Here is a 24,291-nt window from a genome sequence, read left to right as displayed (position 1 = left end):
TAATGGAGGATTAACTTACTTGCCTTAGCAATGCTGAGCTCATCTGCTAGTACATATATAAACTGACCAAAGTGACATTTAAAACTGAGTTTGTTGTGTTATGTTTTATTTATATACATAAGCCAAAAACATTTGCTAAGTTACTATAAGAATATAAATATAAATCTGAGAAGTGAAAGAGTAAATTGGTTAACATGTATAAAAGATTTCTAAGTAGGAGAGGTTTTTCTTTTATATTTAAAAGTCAGCAAACATCTGAAATTGAATGTAATCAATAGTAGGCCTATATTCTAAAAAATTTTTCTGATTAGTTTTAGAATTAGTGTAGGATATATATTGAAAATTGAGATAGAATTCTCTTTGAAATTTGGATTCTGTCATCTCCACAGAAAGATCTGTTGTCCCAGATGGAGTTACCAATGAAATCCTTATTAATGCAGTGGAGGCTCAAATAAAGTTTAGGATAATATTTAAAAGAAAATTTATATTAATCACTCAACTTATGTTTATTGTGATTCAACACCTGAAAATGTTATTGTTTGTTGGTTTTTATCTTGTGTAAACTTAACTTTTCTAAAAGAATTTTTGCTGGGGTAAGATTTTAGTTTTGATTTCGTGAAGAAGAAAAATGTCTTTCATAATTTTACATAAAATATGAAAATCTTTTTATGATTAAAATTATTTACTGAAAATTTTTGTATTGTCTTTAAATAACATGATAGAATTATAATTAAGTAGTTTTGATGATAACTATGAGTTGTCTTCTTGATTTTCATTGTAAATTAAAATTAACAATTACATATGAAATACGAAGCAAAATTTGTGCTGACTCTTTTTAATACCTGTTTGTAAGAAGTAATTATTCATGTCAATAAAGTTTTGTTTTCAATTATGAAAACAAAACTTTATTGACTTGAGTAATTACTTCTTACAAATTATAATTTTATAACTAAAAATCCAATTATTTAAAACATTTTTTCAGATGATCTTCATATCATTATGTTATGTAATAAATATGAAAAAAGAAACTGCTTGAAATAAAAACTTTAAGTCTAAATTAAAAGCCATGTCAAAAATAAAAATTAAGAAATTAAAAATATAGGAAAAAATGTATTCTGAAATAAAAGTAATTAAAATTTTTACACTGTTAATAAAACTGTTATTTATTATTAATTTTGTTATATTAATTGTTATATAATAATAATTTTAAGGAATTGAAAACAAAAAGAATCAAAAGCACATTTAATGAAAATAAAATGTTTAAGATTTTATGATATTTAAATTCCAATAAATAATTAACTTTTCAATGAGATATATTTAAAATATTTTATTATTTATTATAATATTAATGATGTTTAGTTTAAAAAATATTTATATTTCCAACATTTAGGTATCTTAATGACAAAGAAGTATCTTCTGGTGGTAGAATACGAATTGATAGTGTTTTAAGTGATAATTATTATTCACTAACAATTAAAGATGTTACATTAGAAGATGAAGGTAATTACGTATGTAAAGCAGTTAATGAAAAAGGTGAAGCTTCTACTTCAGCAACATTAACAGTAGAAGGTATTTCAGATTTTTTTTTCTATTTACAATAAATATTCTATAACAATTAAGATTTTTAATGTTATGTTATTTTAAGTATCAGTACTATCAAATGTATTTTATCATCTATTCCCATTCATAGACAAAATAATTTATAACTAATTTTTAATAAAAATAATAAAATGGTTTTAGCCTACTTAGTTATTATAAGTTTTATAAATGTTACATGCATTATTGAATTTATCGTATTTCCAAACTTTGTTAATTTTGAAATGTAGCAGTAAATATTTATTTTCAACATTAAAAATTTGTTTGTAAGAGAAAAATTAATGAAACTAATTATTTTTGGTTTATTTTCAAATTATATTTAAATTTACATATTTTCTTTTATAATTTCATATTACCAAGGTTGAGGCCGAAGTTTTCAATGCAAAAACATGTACTGTAGGTCAGATGTTCCTGTGAGCCTAGAAGTTTGACAATGGTGTTTGGAAAGTCAATGGAATCATGCTCAACATTCCAAACACCATTGTAAAACTTCTAGGCTTACAGGAAAGCGGCTCTGAATGTCCAACGTACACATTTTCGTGTTTAAAACTTTGGCCTCGACCTCGCTATTATATCTATATTATATATAATGCTATATGCAGAATTTTGATTGATGATGACTTAAATTAATTTGAATGTAATTTTTCAGTGTGATTAATTCAGCATTTCTTTCTTTGAAAATAATAATAATTTAATTTTTCTGTAAACAAGACTGTGTCATATCTAATTAACAATTGGAATAGAATCATTTTTCAGTATTTATATTTACATTGAATTTTTTATTTAAGTAGTACTTCTGTATATGTTTTATAATATAATTAATTTATGATATAATTTAAATATTTTATTTATGTTTTATAAAAAAAATTTAAATGTTAAATAGGAATTTTTTTTCAATTACAGAACCTACTGAACCTGTAATTAAAGGAATGAAAGATTTAGAAGTTTCATTATCATCACCAGGCAAATTTGAGGTTGAAATTACAGGTGTTCCTGCTCCAGAAGTTCAATGGTGAGAAATATTTTTGACAAAATTTTAAATAATTATCAATATGTATAAAAATATATTTTATAATTCAAGAATATACTTTACTAATATACAATTTTAAAAAATGTGTGAATACTCTGCACTCAAGTTTTGAGTTTAGTGTAAAATTAAAAATTTGAATTGAATATGAACTTACAAACCTATAAGTTTTAGAACTTTTTTGCAACTTAAGTATTTCTGTGGAAAGAGATTTCAATACTTAGATAGTATTAGATTCCTAATTATAGATATTCCTTGTACAGCACAGTACTTCTACAACATGGTTTGAAAATTAGGGATATCCCCATGCAACACAACTTCTGGTTTTGCTCTTACACAGTTTGGGAAATCCTCTGTACAAAATTTTACAATTTTTAAGTGTAAACTCTATTATTCAATAATTTTTTATACAAGTAAGTATGTGTTTTGTCTCAAATTTGCCCACGGATTTTATACTATTGAAATTTTTAATTTGTTTCATCAGGTTTACTTTAATGAAAACTGACAGTACAATTTTTTCTTTTTTATCATAGCTTTCTTATCAACCAGGTGTTGTCAGTGTTTTCAGATTTTATCCTTTAAGACCCATTGTGTTTTGTTTTTATAGATTAATCTTCATATTTAGTAAAGTTTATTTAAACATTTTTAGATAAGTGCTATTAAGCTTTTTTAACTGTAGATAAGCAATATTCGTAAAATGACAAATGAAATAAGGCAGTATGTCGGAACTCAAACACAAATTCTGGAAAAAGTTGCTTGGTACTCAACTTAAAAAATGTGACCTGCTAGAATAAATTTTTGATTAAGAACATATTTTTATTTCGTCATCCATAAAAAATTTTTATGATAAAAATAAAAAATATGAAAATGTTGCTGATACTTCTGATCAAGATCAACAAAAATGCTGAGATGATTATAATACTTTGTAAAAAGAAAACACCCTCATTTAACTAAAGTTAATTTTAACACTTAAGTAAGTACTTTTAATTGTGATTGTTAATTAATTATTAATTGGAAATAAATTACTGATTACTTTAATAAGTATATTTCTCTTAGTGATGGAAAAGAATAGTATACTTTTGCTAACTTCTGGAACATAATGCTATGTTTTGCATTAATCCTTTGTTTTGTATAGCACAGATTCACCTAACACTGCACTTTTTCAAACGTAACTATTGTGTTATAGAGGGATACATGTATATCAAATGATATTTAGAATTTGATATTGCCTAAACATTGAAATAGTTTTCTGTTAACTTTTAAATTGTTAATTATAGTATGTTATATATTTAATGTAATATCATATAGTAAGTATATTGATTAACAAAATATTTCCAGCATTATTAAGCTCATTCCAATTTTTACATTGAAATTGACTTCAAAATTTTCTAAATATATTTTTTCATATAAGAATTGAAAACAGAGTTAAAATGAAATCAAAATTTTATTGACCAGTCAAATTGCTGAGCAAGGAAGACCATTTTTAATTTCTGTTGTTCATAAATATAATGGTTACAGTGCATTTATGCTGAATGAGAATTTATAACTATAGTTCCTCCAAATTCAGGAAAAGGTGATGTGAAAATTCAAAATAAATATCAAGAATTTTTTACCTTACAAAGCTTTAGGATATTTAAAATTTCATTATTAAGTAATGCAAAATATTTCAAAAATCATATTCTTTGATATTAAAAAAATCTAAAGAATTTCTATTCATTAATATTTCAAAATTTTTTTTAACTTTATCTTAAGTTATCAATTATAAAAGTAAAATGAATGTTTTCTTGATATAAGAATCAAGAGAACACTTCTTTTAGAACTTTCAATAAACAAGATATAAAAACAGAAAACAGAAAAGTTTTTTAACAGAAAAATGAGAGACATAATTTCTACTTTTAAGTTATTAAAAAAATTTTCTATTGGTTTTACATGAAATTTTTGATCCAATAGAACTTATTAAAAATTCCTTGTAAAATCAATAAAAAATGTCTATATAATGAAGTCATCTATAAATATATGGAAACATAATCAATTCTATGCATAATAAATTCACATTTATCAATTAGAAAAATAGTTATTTATAATTATTTTATTATTTCTTGTTTAAAGTTTCTTAAATATCAGCTATTTTCTTAATTAGTCTCGTTTGCATTGTTTTAAAATTATAACTGATCTTTACTAATTTTCTAATCTCAGATATTTTGCTGTTAAAACCTGCTGTTTAAATTTATTTTAAATATAAAAATTTTTAGACCAACGTCATTTACATGAAAATAAGTATATGAAGTTATATTATATTAATGATTCCAATATATTTTGGTGGTTTTCTGTCTTTAGTATTGATTATAATTTCGCCAAGAAAGGATAAGTTACAGCATCAACTTGAGGAAATTTCTTCATATTACGTTTTAATTATATGAACATAAAGTTTTAGAATGAGGACATTGAAACATACACAATCAAGCAAAAATATCATGTTCAAATCTGTTAAAAATGAATGATGACTTAGTTGGAAGTTTAACAACAATCAGTCTATTTGAAATAATTATAGAATCTTGTAAGCATCAGTCATGAATCATCTTAAAATTGAAATTATTATGAGTAAGTTATTTAACTTGATGAAAATACAGTAGAGTGTCGTTTATCCGAATCAATTGGGGACTGGGTTGTTCGGCTAACTTATTTTTCGGATAACCGATTATGTACGAAAACATATATTAACCTATCCCAGGTTGAAATTTTTCTTCGTTGCATTGTGTGTTGCTTCGCGTTGAATTTTTGTTGATTTTAAGCCTAACGAAAATTTTTATAATAATAATCGTGGCTATTGCATCATTAAAAATTATTTCTTAATTTTGTACAAACAAAATAAATATATTGAAAAATATAAAAACAAAAAAATTATACTTTAGAAGTTAATTTAGTGTCAAAAATGTTCAATTCATCACGACACAGTCCGACTGGAAAGCTTTCGGTTAACTGATGTTTTAGTTGATTGACTTTTGGATAAACAACGCTCTACTGTAATAGCAAATAAAAATGAAGTTTTTATATATCCTGTATAGACTAAGTGAAATCTTTTAAGACAATAAGCGTTAATTTTAATGAAGTTTACAATATTTTAACATCTTATTGGTGATAAATAAAAAAAAATTTCCACTGTTAGTATCTTTTATTTTTTATAGAATTCACATTATTCAACTGTAATTAAATCTATATGTTTTATATTATCTATACTCACAAATATTATTACTATTTTTTATAACAAATTCATTAGTTCTATATAATTTGCAAGATTTAATATTATGAATAAATTGGATGTTTGCTTTTAATAAGTATATAAATCAGATAAAAATAAAAATTAATGTTTATTTCAGGTTAAAGGATGACAAATCTCTCCATGAATCAAATAATATTGTTATTTCTGGTGGTGATGATCATTTTTCAGTGATTATAAGAAGTATCAAAGAAGAAAATATTGGAACATACAAATGTATTGCTAGTAATTCTGCTGGCAAAGCTGAAAGTAAAGGTGTTTTATCTATTAAAAGTAAGTATATATTAATTATTTTCATAAATTGACTTATTCTGAAACCATGTCTACTTTTAATTTTTTTTACTTCACAACTGGGTGCATAGGTAGACACTGGGTCTACCTATGCACCCAGTTGTGAAGTAAATAATATTTTCATAAAATTAGTTTATGTAATTGTCTAGAAATTTGACTTATTAAGAATGAATTAAATGTTCTACATATATATTTATATAATATATAATGCTTTATCATATAATTTTTATTTTATTCAGAATATATTTTTTAAAGAATTTGATAACAGTTGCAATATTATGTATTACAAATATGTAATTTTGTTGTAATTACTGATTTAATTAATCAGTATTACAGCATTAAAACTAAATTATTTATGTATTTGTTGCCAATTTAAAACAAAGAATCTTTGTAATTACAAATTTTATTCCAAAATCCATCAATAATTTGTATTGATGGATTTTGGAATGGAATTTGTAATGAATGAATGTTTACAGCCCATTTTAGTCATTCATCATCAGGTTTATTAACTAATTTAAAATAAAAAAGTTTTTAGATTTTTTTATTTTAAATTATTTATGTTAATAGGTTATATTAAAAAATGTATTTGAAATTTTCAATATAAACAAAATATAGTCACTATGTTATCTAGAGAAATTATTTTTAAACAAATACTTTATAGAATTTTTAATTTTAATAAATTTGAAATAATGATTTTTATTTTAGTTCTAAGGAAATGGGTATTTAGTAAACCTATCTATTCCATTATTTAACTTTATATTCAAAAACTGAAATGTTGGAAGAATTTCTAGATGTCAGAAATAATTTATTGAATTAATAATTTTGATTACAAATATTCCATCTTCAGATTATATCAAAATAAAACAAAATCAAATGCTTCTAAACACAGAATCAAACAGCTACTGAATATTTTTAAAAGGAATAATGTGCCTTGAGTTTATGTATTGAAATTCCACTCGAACAACGCTTTAATTTATTTAAACAAATTTTGACTCCTTTTCATAAGTTTGTATCAGGTTTAACATATAAACCCGATGAAGACCAATGAAAAGGGTTTGAAAACATTCATTTAAATAAAAGTATTGCTGAAAAAAGTATTTAAAGTGTTGTTCCAAGCTAAATTAGTTTCAGCTTATATAGAAGTGTTTTTAATACAAATTCAAAACAAATTACAGTTTTAGACATACACAACATTATATGTAAAAAAAGAAATGAAATTATTCACAACAAAAATTAAGTTAAATTATGTATAAATAAACTTAACAAAAATACAAGACACATGTAAATGTAAACAAACTTTACAAAGTACTAAATATGTAAGGCTCTGGATGGGTCCGAACCTCACTGAAATTTGCATTAAAATCATTTATTTTTTTTTTTGAGAAAAAATATAGAAGTTAGAAATAGTTTTTCCTAATGAAAATGATGCAAACTTTTAAACAATAGAACAATTGAGAGACGCAGATCGTCTATCTCTGAATGGGAATCAAATTAAACTTCGATTTTGACTTCTCGTGCGCCCCCGAAAGGTTTTGAATTGTCTTCAGGTGACGAGGAGAGACCAATCAGAAAGTGGAATTGGAGGAAAACGGATAAAATCTGAGAATTCAAGGACGCGATGGCTTCTTCTCCCGAAAGTTCCAAGTGACGGATCTATTGTTGTGTGTGTGTCTCATGCCCATCTTCGTCTCCATCTCCCGACCTTGGATCGACATCTTTCCATCAACGGAAGTCGACCGCATTGTCCCGGAGTTGTCAAGATGTCGAGGAAACTGGCCATTCATGACCCAGGGACACTCCTTCAAAATGGGACTATATTGGAAAGGAGAGGAAGACCCAGAGCTGCTGCTGACCTATAACTTCCAAGATTGTGGAAATCTTGTAAGCTTCTTTCGTGTCAAATAAATGGTTTCTTGTAACTGTAGAGTCTGTCTCAGTGCCGATCGCCCACATACGACCCTTCGCGACTGTTTGACCCTCTTGACATAGTCTGCACCCTGTTGGCAAACCTATAAATATAACAACAACTGATGAAATTTCATCTATTGCAATATGGTCTGTTAAATGACGTCAGTTCTCAGTTTTTAAAATCCAAATCCAAGAATCTAGGTTTTATTTTTATAATGTTTTCATCCATTTTTAATGACTAAAAAATATTTTTAGTTGCAAATTATTGCTGGAATAGGAAGATGTTTGTTTTGAATTACCACCAAACACACTAAGTAAATAATTAAGTTTTGATGCTAGTTGATTATTTAATATTCAGTATTCAACAAAATCACATTTTTATATAATATAATATTAAAACTGTTATCAAATTCTTTAAATAATACATTCGGAATAAAATAATGATTATATGATATATTATTTATGCAATGTATAATACTTTATATAGAATATCTAATTTATTGTAAATTTAATAAGTTAAAACCAAGAGTGCAATATATTGAATATATACAATCAAATTATCAATAGAAATTCATATGATGAAATATTTATACTGAAATGACCATTTTTGTTATTATGTTTGGATTAATCGATCAGGATGATATTTCATGTGCATCATTAGAAGATAATGATAAAAATATATGTAAAATTCTGTCCATCTACTCTAAATAATTCAAAATATTTTTTTAAAAATTACATTGGCATATAATTTTGCTCCACACTATAAAAATAAAATAAAAAATTTGATATACAAAATGAATATATAAATTTTTTAAACTTTTATTACTATGAATATTGAATACATATTTAAAATGGGAAAAAGTTTATTAAAAACAAAAATTTTAATTGAAATTTAATTTATTTATGATTATGCAAAATTAAATTAATAGTTTCAGATATTTTTAGTGTTTTGTTATATAAGTAATAGGTAACTTTTAAGTAGAAATTAGTTTTTACAAAGAATGTAACCATTTCAGATGAACCTCCGAAATTTTTGAAAGAAATTGGTGATAGAGAAGCAAAAAAAGGTGATAACATAATATTTGAAGTACGACTAAGTGGCTACCCGCTACCAGAAGTTACATGGTAATTATATATGTTATAGAAGAAATATTAAATATTTAAATCTTACTAAGAATGAATAATTCTAGCATCTCTTCATTCAATTTAAATTTTTCATCCAAAGTTAATTTCATTAAGATTGCATCTCTTTTGATGATGATAATAGCAGTTCATGCTCAAAAATTTTTCTTTAACAAAAAGAATTTTAGAATATGAACTGCTAATGAATAAATATAAAATAAAGTATTATGGCTAGATTGTTTAAACAATATTTTAAGATTTTTAATTTTTTCAATCTAATAACTTATTATTTAAACTTGAAATATATGAGTAAAAATTACAGTGATGTTATAAAAATTACAATGAGTGCAATACACTATATTAAATTTATTAGTAGAATAGTAAATAAGAATAAATCAGATAAAAGGAAAATACTTACTCTCTTTTGATGTTAAATAAAAGACTTAACAACAAAAGACAGTGGGTTTTTTTTTCATCTTAGAGGTGTCTGGTTTCTAAGAAAAACTTAGTGTAAGGCAAATCATTTATAAATGAATAAAAAACATAAATATCAGACTTAGTGTTTTTTGAATCTGTAAGTCCATCATCAACATATTTATAAATTATTTGAAACTACTTTATAAAATAAGGGGAATAATTTAAATTTTATAAATATTTTACAAATGTTTTAAATTTATTGCTGTCAAAAGTTTGGATAATGATTTTCAACTTAAAATATTCTGAATGACACACAAACACAAACAGAATTCTTGAATAGTTACTGTTTTCTTATTTTATTGACAAAAAGACAGTAACTGTTCAAAAATAAAATTTGTCACTGTAATGAACAATTTGAAAAAATGCATGATATATTCAATAAGCATTTAGAAAATAAAAGTAAAAACAATTACAGATTTTGTTGCACAAATATAATAAATACATAAGTTTAATTTAATAAACAATATTCTTGAATTTATTATTTATATATCTCATAAATTTAATTTTGTTCTTTTAGGCTTAAAAATAATGTTCCTATAGTTTCCAGTGATCATTATAAAATTTCTCATAAAGAAGACAATTTTAAATTAGAAATTCATGGATTAAGTGTTGATGATATAGCTGTTTTTACTTGCAAAGCTAAAAATACTGCTGGAGAAGTTTCATGTAAAGGAGCATTACATCTTATTGGTAATTTCTCTTTGATTTTATATAATCTTAATTACTTAAATACTCAATACTATTTTTGTGAGGATTGTCTTTATACGGTTTGGATATAACATGGTATAACATAAAATTCAATTCTCTTTTGTGTAATTTGTTTTGATCTAACATAGTTAGATCTTGTTGTTATGCATGTATTCAAATCATATTTTTTGCCAACTTTTGTGTTCATGAATTAGTGTCATATTTTCTTTAGAAACGTTAATATACTTTATATACATTTATTCTTATAAGTTTATGAAATAAAAAATGCACACAAAAATCAAATTAACATTTAGAACTAGAATTTATTTTGGTTTATTTGAACAGATACTATTATTTTAATTGGTTTATCATATTATTTTTATAAGTTTTTGAGGTCTGGGGCTAATCTATTTTCACTATGTACTTTATTTTTTACACTATTTTTTCAGGAACATTTCCATGATATAAAAATAGAATTAAGTGTGTGTTAAAATTGAAGTTATTTAATTTATACCTTAATTTTTTAAATATATTCAAATAAAACCACGTGCAAGAGATTTAATTATATTAAAATAAACTATTTTATATAGAGTAAAATACTCAACTCAATGGTCACCCCTAAAATTCCCCAAAATACTGCATATGTTTTATTATAGGCATAAATTAAGTATCATTTCAGTGGCCACCTTAATTTCACTTAAGTGGTCGTGATAGATGTGTCCTAAAGTTATATTTATCCCCATTTACATTGCCAATAGAACAGGAAAATCCTGAATTCCTAAACTTAACATATTATTTAAACTGCTTTAAATGGACTTGAGTTTTGTTCTTGTAGTTTTGGAAGAGTTTTCTGAAATCCTTCTGACAGATGAGGACCAAAGAAAATAAATGATTTATCTTCAGAAATTAGTAAGAAGAAAGATAATTACATATTTGCTCAGTCATTTTATATAAAATCTCATTGTGTTTTGTAAAAATATAATTATTTCTGCCATCTTAGGTACCTCTCACCCCATTTTCAATTTTCTTTTATTGGAGTAAGTTTAGTGTTAAGAGTTAGTTTTAGGAAAATTATTATTGTAATAATTTTCCTAAAACTAATAATTATATTGGATTAGTATTTTCACAATTTGATGTGTCATGGCCATTTTTATTTTGTAATTCAAACATTATATACATCAACAAATGGGTTTAGGGTTATTGCTGGAGTAACTGTTTTAGAGTTGGCATCCTTTATTTAAACCTGTACATAGTTATATCACGTGTAAATACATTAATATTCTAACATCTGCTTGTTTAGTTTGTTGGGTGTTTGCCTTAGTAGACTAATGAAAACCCTTTCATATCTCACAGAGTATTAAATTACAGGTTACGTTATCTTGTATGAAAATGTGAATTACTGTATATTGCAAAGAATGTAGAGTATTATATGAATTTATCATTATTATATGTTTATTTTTATAATCTTCATTATACTTTTAGAAGGATCTGTATATAATACTGATAATACTGTAATTACAGTTCTATATGTCAGTTTTGTTTTAATCCCACTTGTATATATTCCAAAGGTGATCACATAAGTGAAGTTTTACTGTATATCAGAATAATAATTTATAAATAGATACATAATATTTTTAATGAAATATTATAATTGTAACCTATACAATAATAATAGATATAATTTGTTTTTAAATTAACAGAAGTTCCACCATCAGTGCAAAAAACTCTTCCTGGTACTTTAACAGTTAAGGAAGGAGAACCTTTCAAATTAGAAGCAAAATTTGATGGTGAACCAAAACCTGATATAAAATGGTAAAAATGTTTCATATATTTTTTAAACATTTTTCAGAATTAAATATAATTAAATACAGTATTTGCAGTTAAATTTTTTTTATAATAGTACAAAACTAATTTGTAAACATATGTATAAGAGTATGAACTGCTTTGTTTGATTATTTGAAGATTATTTGATTGAAATTTATGACTTCAAAAATAATTCCTTTAGATTAAAAAATTTATTTAATAAACAAACATTTGGTTCAAACACAACCAACAGCAGACTATGATATCATATACTAGCCTATGTTTATTCAACAATTAAAAAATAAAAATTTTTATTGTTGAATAAACATAGGCTAGTATATGATAATACAGTTGCTGTGTATTTGAACAATGTGTATTTGAACAAAATGTTTAATTAATTAACTAAAATACAGACAAAAGACATTGATATATGAATATATAGCATATTATATAAACATTTTAATCTTTTAGATAGAATATAAAGATATTTAAATTATAAATTTTAGGATTAAAATATATAAATAAATATAAAAGAACATCTAAAAATTAAAATAGTTTCACTTATTGTAATATTAAAGATGAACTTAATACAGATTACGTTTATATCATAATTAATGTACATTTTTGAATGAGAATATTTTATTGTTAACAAAAAATTTTCAAGCTTTAGACAAAATAATTAAAAAATAATTTGCAAAATAAATTAATAAAAACTTAGGTTTAATAGCATCTTTTCATTTCATGTTTTTGTAGCTTTTTATGGATTTTATGAACCATTATTAAGACGGTTCTAATTATTTTTTTTAAGTGAAAGAATCCCTTTTCAAACAAGTCATCATTTTTTCTATTAAATATATCCCAAAACTAGTAAAAATTCAATTAGACATGTAATTTTTTGGAATGCATTAACTGAACTAATCAAGATAATTCTTGTTGTTTTAAAAATTAATAGTTTATTTATTTTGTTTTCAATAAAATTATTGATAATTTTAAAATATTAAAGAAAACAAAACAATTAGTTATGATAAATTAGAATAACAATGGAGATCATCTTTTGCATTATCTTAACTTAGTTAAAACTAATAAATATAATTTACATATTCATTATATGTTACTCTCTAATAAAATTATAAAATAATAAATATTGATATTTTTGTTAGGATGAAAGATGGTAATGAAATTAAACCATCTGATCGAGTAAAAATAGAAACCAAGCCTGATGGTTCTACTAAATTGGTCATTAATCAAGCAAATCCAAATGATGCTGGTGAATATTCAGTTGTAGCAAATAATAATAAAGGAAAAGCGGATAGTCAAAGTAAAGTTACTGTGGAACGTAAGTACAGTAATGATATATTGATTACTTGCTTGTGTATATAACTGACTAATAATTTACATATATGTTTTTAAATCTGTGTGAGTTTATTCTGGATTCTTGAGTATTATTTTAAATTTCATATACAGTAATTTATTTTGTAAATAATGAAGTCCAAAGAAACTTTTAAGATATTAAATGTAAACAAAATTTTACAAACTTTACTTGTATTTTAATTATATAACATAATAAATAAATAGTATAGAAATACCAAGAAAATACAAAAAATTTTATTGTTTCATAAAGAAATTATATGGAATATTGAAAAATGGTTTTTACTTGAAATAAAATCAAATCGGACTGTAATCATATAGTAAACCAAACCCAAATTATCTGTTAATAATCAAATGATAATGCCAGATTTATTATTTAGCTAGAACCTGGTTATTTAAATATATAGTAATTATGTAATTTGGTAATTCGGACATAGTTTACTATATGTATATACACACACCACACACTAGTCTCTTGCTAATATTCTTTTTGGAAGGCAAATAATATGGCATGTGGACATGCAATGCTGTGCACAGAAATAGAACATGAGTAAACAGGAAAACAGGATTTGTGACATGACTAATATTTTCATGGAAATAGAAATACACAGGCAATCACACTGAGGGTATGCTGGATAATTGAGAGACCAGAAAAATTTTGCATTTGTGATGTATTGTGGAGATGTAGTGTCAGATTCAGCAGGAGAGAAAATGCATTAAAAACATTGACAATTATAGTAAAAATTTAAAGAATGTAAATGATTATATGAATTTCAGTATTGTTCTTTTAAATAGAAATTCATAATATGCAATACAAAAGAAGAGACATTTTGAATATGTAAATTAATTTAGTTATTGCAATGTGTAAAATATTATTTTAAACTTATATATATTAATGAAATGCAAAATAATATTGAAGAAATAATTTAAAATTTATTAAAATATACTTTTGGCTTATTTTTCTTAAATATTATATGCAGTTAATTCTTGAAAATATTTACACATATTTCTAATTTTTAAAAAATGCTATTTGTACAAAATATTTAAAATATTTTTAATATATAAGCTTTTTAAAACAAAAATTGCTTAGTGAAATAAAACATGTTTCAGTCTCAAATTCAGTTTCACTAATAAATGTAAATTATAATTTTCTCTTTTGGAAAGTTTTCAAAATATTTAAATACAATACTTACATAAGAATACTGAAAATTTTTAATTGAAAGGTGCTACTTTTTTCTTAATAGTTTTAATTTTTTTTAATATCTGTGAGAACATAACTATGTTAATAGATAAATATTAAATACATTGATTGACAAAGATTAAATACATTGAAAGTAAAGCTATAAATTTTATTAGTTTGAATATTTTTGTACTTACTTTTCAAATTAGAATTTTGAATATTTATGTAATAATATGTTTTAATCTTTTTTATTGAATATACTTATAGGATTAAATTTAATAAAACTGAGATTTTGACTTTTAATGTTATAATTTATGTACTTTTTATTATTATATACATTGTAGTTACATATACAATTTAATATTTTTAACAGCAAAAGTTAAAAAATCAAAGCCTAATTTCATCAAGAACTTGGAAAATATAGAATGTTCTGAAAAGAAACAAGCTACTTTTGAAGCAAAAGTTTCAGGAGAACCTAAAGCTGATGTTGCTTGGTATATTTATTTTGATATTTTTTGTGATTATTATTAATTTGTTTATAAAAATTTGAAAAAAGTATTTAACCTCTCTATTAATGGCTTTTTAAAATCTAATGCAGGTAAAATAATTTAAAAATATAACTTTTCTCATTCAAAGTCATTTAAGTTTTCTCATTCATTTTTCATGATACTTGATATCATCATTTATTTGTTTTTATGTAAGACTTTATTTACCATCAGTTAAAATTGTCAGCTCCCCAGACTTGCTGAGATTCTCTTGAAATTTGGCAAAAAATTTAAATTCTTGAATTCCTAAATTGAGGCCTATTCTTCCTATATTTACTTGATAAGACAATCAACTTTTGGGTTATGTATTAAACCAGACTAAAGAATAGCTGATAGCATTTTGATATTGCTGAGGAAAAAAAAAAATCAAATTCTTTAAGAATTTTTGCTTCTAGAATGGAAAACTCCCAGAATCAATCCTTTGGGAGTTGATAAGAAGCTTATTTTGGCTTGAGAATGGTAATTAAGATGCATTATTGTAGTACATCTTAATGAAAGTTTTTACTGTAAAGAGAAGAATGAGCAAAAATGTAATATTTCCTGTAACAAAAAACAACAGAATTGGGACTATTTCTTGAAGAAAGAAATTTTAAGAGATTCTTTTGAACCATTTGTACGTATTTATTGTTTTAAATTTTATTTGTAGTATTATGAAATGTTTGTTAGGTTACAGTCTATTATTGCATAAATGTAAAAGTCATTGATATATAATATTTACTAAAAGAGATCAAAATTAGAAAGTATATTGTTAAATCAAAACTAACCATTATTTTCTAAAATGCATTTTAATAATAAAAATTTCTTAATAACCAATTATCATCGTTTTTCCAGGATTTATATAGAATAGATATTATTTTAGGGAAAGTGTTTAAAAATAGTTTTAAACAGTTTATTAATACTTACTGACATAGGTTTAAAGATGGAAAGAAAATTGAATATGGTCAAAAATTCTCTTCAAAAATGGAAGAAAATGGCCACATATCATTAACTATTAATGATGTAACAACAGATGATGCTGGTGAATATAAAGCTATTGCAACAAATGAAATAGGGGATGCTTCATCCACTGCAAAATTAACAGTCATTCGTAAGTCATGTTGAATACATAAATAAATATCACATTGCTTTGAATTTGAAATGTACTTTTCTATTTTTTTTTTGTATTTCAAATTGAAGTGCATTTTAAATTCAGAGTATTCTTTTATTACTCTTAAATCTATATTTAATAAAAGTTTATAATATTTCCTATTTATTTTATATTTTCTATTAATTTTAATTTATTTTAAATATAAATTTTTGAAATAGTTAGAAAATAAAAATTTGTTAGAAAATAAAAATTGAAATTTTTATTTTCTAACAAATTTTTTACTATTATAATTACTTGCTAACTTGGGAAAAGATTTTGAAAAATTTGTACAGTAATTTAAAGCTTTTTTAACAATAAAAAAATTATAATTAATGAGTGTTTTTGATATCCAGAAGTCTTTGCAATATTGAGCATTATATTATGGTAGTAAGTTACTGAAGACTGTACATTTCTGTATATTGTACTGTTATGAAATTTTTGAGCTCATTTCCTGTAATGATAAATTCAGTAGCAAAGCTCTACTGAAGCTCAGTAAAACTTCTGTATAGAGCTAATCATAATAAATTACTATACTTTATATCCACTTTCTGCTTTTCCTCATCATCAGAGAAAACATCCCACTAACTCAGGGGTGACCAACAGTTTTTGCCCCCGGGCCAAATTGGGAAGAAAAATTTTTTCACGGGCTGAACGAAATATTAAAATTAAATCATGTCAAATACAAATACGCTGACCCAGGCGGCAGGTCAGGTTTCTCCGAACAGAAGTTCCTGATGCATGCGCAATGTCATTTTACAATGCAACAGGCAGGCGATGCTGTGTCACACATCAGCATAATCAGAGTGACATGACAGAATGGAGATGAGTTTCAGTGAGTGTGGGGTCTTTCATTCTTCAAATAGTGTAAATTTATAACAGACGAATACAAAAGTTGTAAATCTCTACAATTGTTTTTTAAAAATGAAGTATCACAAATCGTCCATTTGACCAATTATTGGAAGTTAAATAGCTAATATTGAAAAATTAATCGTGGGCCGCATAAACCCATTACGTGGGCCGTATGTTGGCCACCCTTGCACTAACTATTAAAATTTATTTTGAGAATTATTGATTACAAAATTAAAGTATAGATTTTAAATTCAGATACATTAAATAATTAGACTGAATTTATATAATTTTTTTAATCAAATATTAGCTGCTGGATTTTTGGCTATCGTTAAGCTAATTGATTATACCTTGCAAGGGCGTCGCCAGCCAATGGGCCAAGGGGGGGCAAGATGATATAAATTGATAGAGGATATGAATTGTATGTAGGTAAAATAAAAACGATTCATAAATTTTAAGAAGCTTAAGAAGATTATTTTAATTAAAACATAATCTTCTTGGGTTTTTCGCGTGGGAATTATAAATCGGGCAATAAATGACTTAGCATTTAAATAATATTTTTCGCATGTCTAGGGAGGGGCAACTGCCCCTCTGCCCCCCCTCTGGTGACGCCCTTGATACCTTGTATGTGAAACTGTAATGTAGTCTAAAGATTATAACCTGAAAATTTTGCAGTTAATATTTGGCTTTTAATAATAAATTAGGCTTGTTATTTAAATTTGTTTATTAAATTTATGATTTTCTTTGAAAAATTTTAAAATATTGATATATATGAATCTGTATGAAATATTGTTAATGAATCTATCCCTTATTTAATAAGTAATTAAATGATATTATATATAATTTACTCACTTTTATTGTATCTCCTATAATAATCTTATTTTAATATTTCTTTAGTATAACATGAATATTGAAAAATAAAAACTTTTTAAATTAAGAACTTTCTATTAGATTTTGTTGTTATTTGCACATTTACAGGGTTCAGAATCAGGCATGGCACATTTTCATAAAGTGATAAAAAGAGTAATGAAGGGCATAAAAAAAGAAGCTTGTACTCAATAATATTTATATTTTAGCAATTTATTTATTAAAATTAACATCCTTTAAATGGCCTCTGTTAGCATCTAAATACTGTTTTAACCTGTTTCTAAACTTATACATAACTCTAACTACACGCTCTTGATTGATTCTTCTGATTTCTTGTGAAATGTTGTCTTTTAATTCTCAAATCATTGGGGTTGGCTTTTTTTATACACTTTCCTTGGATATCCCTACAAAAATAAGTCAGATGCCACATAAATTGGGATCTTGGCAGCCAGTTTTTGCCTCCATATTTTGAAACCAATTTGTTAGGAAACATTTCTATTAAAACATTATAGCTATGTCTTGCTGATGCACCATTGTGTCATCCTGCTGAAACTAAACTGTGTCTTTTCTTAGCCTTTCTGATTCTGATCTTAAAAGTGTTCTAGCGTTTACACATGATGATTTGAGTTAACAGTGACTGATTACTCTCTTGAAAAAGTAAAATCAATGAATTCCAAAAATTGTCATCCATACCATACAGTAACTTTTAAGTCGTATAGTGATTTCTGACAAATCTCTTAAGAATTATCTGATGACCAGAATCAATAATTTTGCTTGTTGATGAAAACACTTAAACAGAAACTCACTTCTGTTTAAGTGGGTTTCATCAATAAGCAATTTGCAATTTACTGCATTTTCATCCTTTGCATGAACTGCCCATAGAATGTCCTTTGAAATTTCAGATTGTTTTCAATAATTCTTAATAGATTCCTTTCAGAAATTTGCAAGGCTGCTTAATATTTTTTGTAGATCATATTGAATAGTTACATGAACTCTTTCAATATTCTCTGGGGTCTGAATGGTTTGAATACCACCTTTAAACTTTGATTGAATATTGTCTATTTGATTAAAATCATTCACTTATCTTAAAATTGTTTTCCTTGACAGTAAGTCATCATGTCTTTTAACATTGAATTCTTTTTGAAAATTTTATTTGATTGGACAATTGTTTCATTTCTTTTAACATAAGCCTTTAATCCCTTTTTTAAAATATTTAATAGAAATATACTTTATTACATATTTGTAGAATATTATTATGTAGAATATGTAGGCATAGAAATATAGGTATACACTCAAACCTGTTTTTGTGCGGTCTTTTTTGTGCGATTTTTTATACGTGCAATGTGTTTTGTGCAATTATTTTTGTGCAGTATATCAATTTAATTGAAATTTATATACCGCACACAAAAAATCACACAAAACAAATCGCACAAATAAAAAATCGCACAAAAATAGACCGCACAAAAACAGGTTTGAGTGTAGTTAGTTATAAGCTTGTTTAAATTCCATTGTATCTTCCAATGTTATCTTATGTCATATTTAGAGATATGTATATAGTTTGTTTCATTTATTTATTAAATATTTGTTTTGTTGTTTATTTGACTTCTCTCATTTATTGAGCTAGGACTATTTACCACTCGCGCAACACTCATAAAAATAGCCTCCTTTTTAATAATAGTTTATGCGTGTTAGTCTGCAAAATTGACTATCTGGTGTCAGCATCCTGACAAGAGATGGTGGTTATATGATTGTCTAGTCTCTGCATTTTTCACTCATCCTTCAACGAGAGGGCCAGTTTACCTGACTGGACAGCCGATTAAGTGATATACGAGTACATTCCAAACTCCGTACCCCGGCCAGCCCCTCACAATATTGAGGGATACATGGTAATATCTAGTGATGCTATTTTTATTGAGGCTTAATATCTATTCATTTTAATTTATTTAGCAATATATCTGTATTTTTTATGTTAACGTTCAATATAATTAATTCATTTAGCTTATTTTTTACAAAAGATTTCAGATTATATAACATATATTCATGTATATTCACTAATGGTCTGTAGCTGATAGGGTCTTTATGTGTTTTCACTCTAATTTTTATAGTTGGTGTTCTACAACCTAAAGTACATACATACTTTCCTTCCTCTATTGTTATTAAACGTTTTCTTATCAACTTAGCTGTGTATTTCTTTAATTCTTGTTGTATCCTTTTCCTTTTGTGCTCTTCCAATTCTTTGTAAATATTCTTACATACAATATTTTTAATAATTGTATTTTATTGATCTATAGTCATTATGACTAATTGTTTTGATTCATCCACTTTTACCATTATTAGATTGTGATCTCAAAAAAACCACTTACTTTTTCTAATGTTATATTTAAACCTACAGATTTCTTTCCTTTGCTTATTTGGTACATTATATCCTATTATTATATCTAGTAGTTTTTTCATTATGTCCAATTGGTGCTTGTTATCTATATTTTTTAACATTTTCTATTCTATAAATTAAATTTTTTTTTGGTATTTCAGTGGGACCATTGTAATCAACCCCTTTTCATTTCTAATGAACTTTTTTATTATATAAACACATCAATGAATTGGAAATTTGTCCATTATAACAAAATATCCATGTATTAACATGAAGTTTAATGACAAACTGACAAATGTCATGTGATTAATGTTTTCGTGACAACTGATTTAAAATGAGTCAAAACAGATGCTGAACCCTGTTTAATTTATTGATAACTTGCATACATAGAAAATTTTACTTTTAAACTGATTTTAGAGTTTTCTTAATTAGTTTTCAGTTTAAAATTAGCAATTAAAAATTCATTAAGTTCTACTAAACACTAGAATTGAAGAAAAAAATCTACAAAAAGAACTCCAAAATTATTTGACTTAGTATTTTTGGTTCTTCTTGGCTCAATTGCCAGATAAATTGAAGTCCAATTGTATATCTCTAAAGACTCAAAAGTTAAAATGAATGTTTTCAAAAAATATAGAAGCCTAAATCAAACATCTTTAGTAAACAAACAACAGTGATACTACACTAGAGTAAAGTAAACAAACATACCACTGAGCCTGTTACTGGCATGCATCTTCTAATAAACAGACCATTATGAATGTCTTCGAACTCTCAGGTTCTTCTTCAGGTAACTAATAACTCCTGACATTATCAATACCCACGTGATGGCATTCTGACTGGTGCTCCAATTGAATTTAATTTGAATTGCATTCGTCCAGGAGTTATTAGTTACCTGAAGAAGAACCTGAGAGTTTGAAAACGTTCGTAACGGTCTGTTTATTAGAAGACACACACTGGTAACAAGCTCAGTGGTATGTTTGTTTTCTTTAATGAACATTTAGAGGAACAGCTTATTTTAAACAAAGAATTGAATTAAGCTTAATTAATGCATAAGACATTGTTAAATTAAGGTAACTAAAAATATTTAAGATAAGTTTTATTAAATTTCTAGGTGATTTAATCTACAACATTCATTTAAGATGTTTAATTTGCTAACATATCAACATTCTTTTGAAGATACATGATTTAGGCTTCAATGTAGCTGATGATAGAGTATAAGATGCTCCAAAATTATTTAAAATAATAATTTTTAATTTGATGCTGCTTTTATGTTCAATTGCCTTTAAGGAATCATGTTTTTATATGGTTCATTAAAAATTAATTTTTAAAGTTTGTGTTTATTTGTAATTTTAAATTTGTTTATTAAGCTATTAGAAGATCTTTAGCGTTTTTTTTATTTCATTGATGTTTTGACACTTACTGAATATATTTTTATATTACAAACAGTCTCTTGTATAATTTTAATAATGAAAATGAATTGTTTTCAGCTGTTTCACCACCAAAAGAAGAAAAACCTGCTGAAGCTGTTGAACCTAAAAAACCTGAACCTAAAAAAGTACCAGAGCCTTCTAAAGCTGCAGAAGTTGAATCTGCTAAAGTACCTGAAACACCTAAAATAGCAGAAGTTGAAACTCCTAAAGAACCTGAACCGCCTGTAAAAACACCAACTATTAAAGGAAAAGTACCTGAATTCAGTAGTTATTTAAAACCTGCTCAATTTTATGAAGGAGAATCTGGACAATTGATTGCCAAAGTCACTGGAGAGCCCATGCCAAAAATTAAATGGTATATAAATAATGTTTACATTATTTTATATATATTTTTTTATTTTAAAATTTTACACCTTTTTTTGGGATTAAAGTTTTTGAATGAAATGTTACTTACATATTTTTTAATATGTTTACTTTTAGTATATACATATACAAATATTAGACTACTAAATAAAAAAATAAAATGATGAACAGGGCAGTATGAATTTAACTAAGAACTAAAACTAAGAATTTGTACCTAAAAAACTAAGAATTTGTACCTTACAATCTAATACAATATATTGTTTTGAGAAATGTATAAATAAATAAAAATATTAATTTAGTTATATAATGTTATCTATTTTTAATTTTTAATAAATAACATAACAAAATTAAATTTTATGATTTTATAACTAAAGGGTACTGATTTTTGTATTTAAAATTTACTTCATTATAAAAGTATATTTAAAATCATAATCCTTAAACTTTGGCCATTACAGTAAGAAAATTTATTTTAATTTATTAATTGCATGTGCTAAAAATATACTGATAAATTGAAAAATATTAAAATAAGAATAATAATTTGTAGTTGATTTGTAAAATTTTAGAAAGATCTAGATAGATTGTTAAGGAAAAATTGAAACATTTTGAATTACTTGATGTATTACATTAATTGCATTAAATCTTGAGAAAATTACTTAAAATACAAAATGTAATATATTACAGTGGAATCTTGCATAACAAGTGTTTCGCATAACGAGCAAAACAAATTGTTAAAAAATGACTGGCTTAACAAGCGATGTTTCGCATAATGAATGACCAGGTGAGGGGAAGTCCTGGATTGTGCGCATGCTCCATCAGTCTGTGTTTAGCACTCGTTCTGCTAGCATCTTAGTGTCGCTTGTGATCACACATTATTCCAAACTTGTGTTCACACATATTACTTATAAACATCAACAGTCATAGCCCATTATATAATAAACACACCAAACAATATGCCAAATTCTTGGGCTATGTAAAGGCTATAATTAAATATTAGGAATTAATTAATTTGACTAGAGGTAGGCAGTTATGCTGCCATCTCATATTAAATTTAATAATTATAAATAATTAATTTTTAATTTAAACATTTTTAAAAATTTAATTTAGAATTGATCATTAAATTTAATACAAGATGGCAGCATAACTGCCTACCTCTAGTCAAATTAATTAATTCCTAATATTTAATTATAGCCTTTACATAGCCCAAGAATTTGGCATATCATTTGGCATGTTTATCAGACATATTATCTGTGACTTTTTTTATTTTCTGCAAATCAAATTCACATTCCAGGTTGGTTCATTCTGCGCTAGAAAAAAAAGATGATGATAATTCACGCTCTTTAACAATGTGTATTGTATAATTTTCTTTGAATAAATGTTATACATAAAAAAATTGGAGTATTTTTTCAGCATTGAACGCATTATCATATTTTACATTACCATATATTTCTGCAGATAAGATGACCTTTAGATAAGACAAAGTATAAATTTTTGGCAAAGTTTTATAGGACAGATATATGCTAAAACTATAAGACAATCCCCAAACTATCAATGGCCTATGAATTTAGTTTAGATTAGTGATCATCATGTGGTTGTTCGTATCGAGAGATTTATACGTACGCGAACAAACGTTATAAATAGAAACATAAAAACTTATATATACAATTAAATAGTCCTTTATTTCTCTCAGAACACGGTTATTTTCTTTATTATTTACAAGTGATCCCAACTTGAGTATCCTCACTGGGAAAGGGGTCGCCACGTATTCGCGTACAAGCGATAATGCACACGCGCGCGTAACAAAGAAAAAACTATACAACCAACTTAAAACTAAACTTATAACTACCTTAAAACTAATGAAATAGGGAAACAGATAGACTTAGGAAAGATAGAAAGTATATAGAAATAGACAGAAAGTACCCGGGTTCACAATCGATCGATATTCTCGGGGAAGTACCCTTCCACAATGGTAGCCTTTCCTTCTCCTCCTTATTCGGCCGTTCGTCTTCGATA

The 24,291-nt window shown here is 25.3% G+C and overlaps 1 protein-coding gene across 1 annotated transcript in view; it reads left to right on the top strand.

Moving 5' to 3' along the window:
* The window catches only part of LOC136973205 (muscle M-line assembly protein unc-89-like), a gene marked incomplete at both ends in the record, with an annotated part of 87,825 nt that overhangs the window by 41,886 nt on the left and 21,648 nt on the right, over positions 1–24,291 (top strand). Inside the window, 10 exon segments of the mRNA XM_067267905.1 lie at positions 1,391–1,569; positions 2,500–2,608; positions 6,001–6,173; positions 9,116–9,224; positions 10,216–10,388; positions 12,086–12,197; positions 13,349–13,524; positions 15,110–15,230; positions 16,193–16,368; positions 21,976–22,273. Of these exon segments, the coding sequence (XP_067124006.1) occupies positions 1,391–1,569; positions 2,500–2,608; positions 6,001–6,173; positions 9,116–9,224; positions 10,216–10,388; positions 12,086–12,197; positions 13,349–13,524; positions 15,110–15,230; positions 16,193–16,368; positions 21,976–22,273 (1,626 nt within the window).

The sequence above is a fragment of the Centruroides vittatus genome, unplaced genomic scaffold, assembly GCF_030686945.1.
Source record: "Centruroides vittatus isolate TY-2023 unplaced genomic scaffold, ASM3068694v2 contig_3116, whole genome shotgun sequence".
Lineage (NCBI taxonomy): Eukaryota > Metazoa > Arthropoda > Arachnida > Scorpiones > Buthidae > Centruroides > Centruroides vittatus.
The sequence above is the reverse complement of the archived record's forward strand: the minus strand, read 5'-3'. Positions and strand labels throughout refer to the sequence as shown.